General features: G+C 63.8%; 1 protein-coding gene across 1 annotated transcript in view; it reads left to right on the forward strand.

The window, feature by feature from the left end:
• GLI4 (GLI family zinc finger 4) overlaps window positions 1-2,044 on the forward strand; it is a 12,502-nt gene that overhangs the window by 4,969 nt on the left and 5,489 nt on the right. Inside the window, exon 3 of the mRNA XM_004387378.2 lies at window positions 1,411-1,527. Within this exon, the coding sequence (XP_004387435.1) occupies window positions 1,411-1,527 (117 nt within the window). The remainder of the gene's footprint in view (window positions 1-1,410; window positions 1,528-2,044) is intronic.

Below are 2,044 nucleotides of genomic sequence, written 5' to 3' on the forward strand. Positions count from 1 at the left end.
AATACTTCAGCGTCCCCACGTCTCAGCGCCCTAATACTTCAGCGTCCCGACGTCTCAGCGCCCTAATACTTCAGCGCCCCGACGTCTCAGCGCCCTAATACTTCAGCGTCCCGACGTCTCAGCGCCCTAATACTTCAGCGTCCCGACGTCTCAGCGCCCTAATACTTCAGCGTCCCGACGTCTTAGCGCCCTAATACTTCAGCGTCCCGACGTCTTAGCGCCCTAATCTCTTAGCGTCTTAAGCGGACCTTGAAGGAGTCGGGTCTGCACCGATGGACGGACAGAGATGTGGCAGGGCAGGTCCTGCAGTCCTCTGGCCAGAGCAGGACCAGGAGGACTGAGGGGTCCAAAGCAGGGAGCCCTGGGAGCTGTGGTCTCCTGGTGGGGGGTCAGGGCTCAGGGTGGCTGAGGAGAGCTGGGGTAGAGGTGAGAGATGGGGTGGGGCATGGCAAGGTGACCCACAGGGGTGCTGGGATTTGGATGTCTCAGGCTTGAGGAGGGAGCCCCAAGAAAATAGATCAGACCCCCCTGAAGGTCCCTGAGCTGACCGACCATACCCCCCCACCATCTCCATAGGCAGACGAGCCCTGAGGCGGGGAGGTGAGATGGCCCCCACCCCTTGCCGGTACCTTGCCTTCCCCGCATGGGGTGGTGCTCATTTTAATGTTACAATAACACAGGGGGACTCCATTGTGCACCATGAGATGGAGAGTCCCTGCTCCCTCAGGATGGGGCACCTGTGCCTGGGAGGAGGAGCAGGCCTGGCTGGGTGCCGCCCGGGGTGTCCCTGCAGGCTGTGTGACTGGCCCTCCAGCCAGAGCTCGGGCGGTGGCGTCCCCTCTCCCTGAACCCCCATAGTGCTCCCGTCTCCAGAGCCAGGGGCTTGGCTGGCCCTTTGGCTGAGCTTTGTCCCCACCCCGCTTCCCCACAGCCCAGGCATGGGCAAGACACAGGGTCGGCCACGCAACGGCCCAGTCCCCGCAGAGGATGAGCGGTGTGGACGAGACACAGTGACGAGGGAGGCAGACCCACAGTGCAGGGCAGTGAACAAGGCCCTTTCAGAGCTGAGTGGGCTGAGGGGCAGCACCAGAGCTGGGCCCTCCAGGAAGGCTTCTTGGAGGAGGTGCTCCTGAGCATGCTGGGAAGGAAGTCAAGGGCCTTCTGTCAGGGAAGCGTGGGCAGCAGCGGCAGGCATGGCTGGCCTGCCGACCTGGGGAGACAGTGAGTCGTCCGACCAGGTTGCAACAGTGGTTTTGCAGGGGCTAGGGCAGGAGCAAGTGGACCTTGGGAGCCTGGGGTGGGTTTCAGTGAGGAAAGGAGGAGTGAGCAGAGCTGGGGAGAGGGGCTGCGGTGGATAGAGGGTGGCTCCTGGGTGGGAGATGAGCCACAGCCTCCCTGTCCTGCCCCCAGACCCCCCCGGCTCCAGCCCTGAGGTGCTCTCCCCGCCCCAGCTGGAGGGGGAGCTGTCGGCCCTGGATCCCCAGGACGTCCGCGAAGTGGAGATTGGGAGAACCACCTGCTGGCGCGGTGAGTGAGGAGAACCCCAGGAGATAACCAGGGAACGGGGGGCCTGAGCACTGCCGTGTGCCAAATGCTCACCATGTGCCCTGACCGCCCGACTGTCTGGGACCCCCTTGTCCCGCCCGCTCCATCCCCGCACCCAGTCAGAGTCTCCTTACTGACAATTCCCGAGGTGCTGACTGCAGTCCGGACCCCTTCCCGGAGCCCCAGACCCTCGTAGCCACCTGCCCCAGGAAGGCTGTATGGACTCCTGCAGGCACCCGCACTGGACACGTCCAGGCCGGAATTCCTCATCTTCCGTTCCCCCACCTGCCCTCTGGCTGCTGTCTCTGACTGGTGGCACCACTGTCCCCCCGCGACCCAGGACAGCACCAAGAGGCATCCTGGACTCCCTCCTCCCCCTGTGTAACGCCCTGGCTTTACCAGCCTGTCCCCTAAATCATGTCCCTATCCCCTTGCCACTGCCTCCTGGGACTGCCTTAATCTCGGCCCTCAGCCCCTCACTGTTCCCCCGCCTACCCCT

Source organism: Trichechus manatus, unplaced genomic scaffold (genome assembly GCF_000243295.1).
Source record: "Trichechus manatus latirostris isolate Lorelei unplaced genomic scaffold, TriManLat1.0 scaffold00185, whole genome shotgun sequence".
NCBI classification, from domain to species: domain Eukaryota; kingdom Metazoa; phylum Chordata; class Mammalia; order Sirenia; family Trichechidae; genus Trichechus; species Trichechus manatus.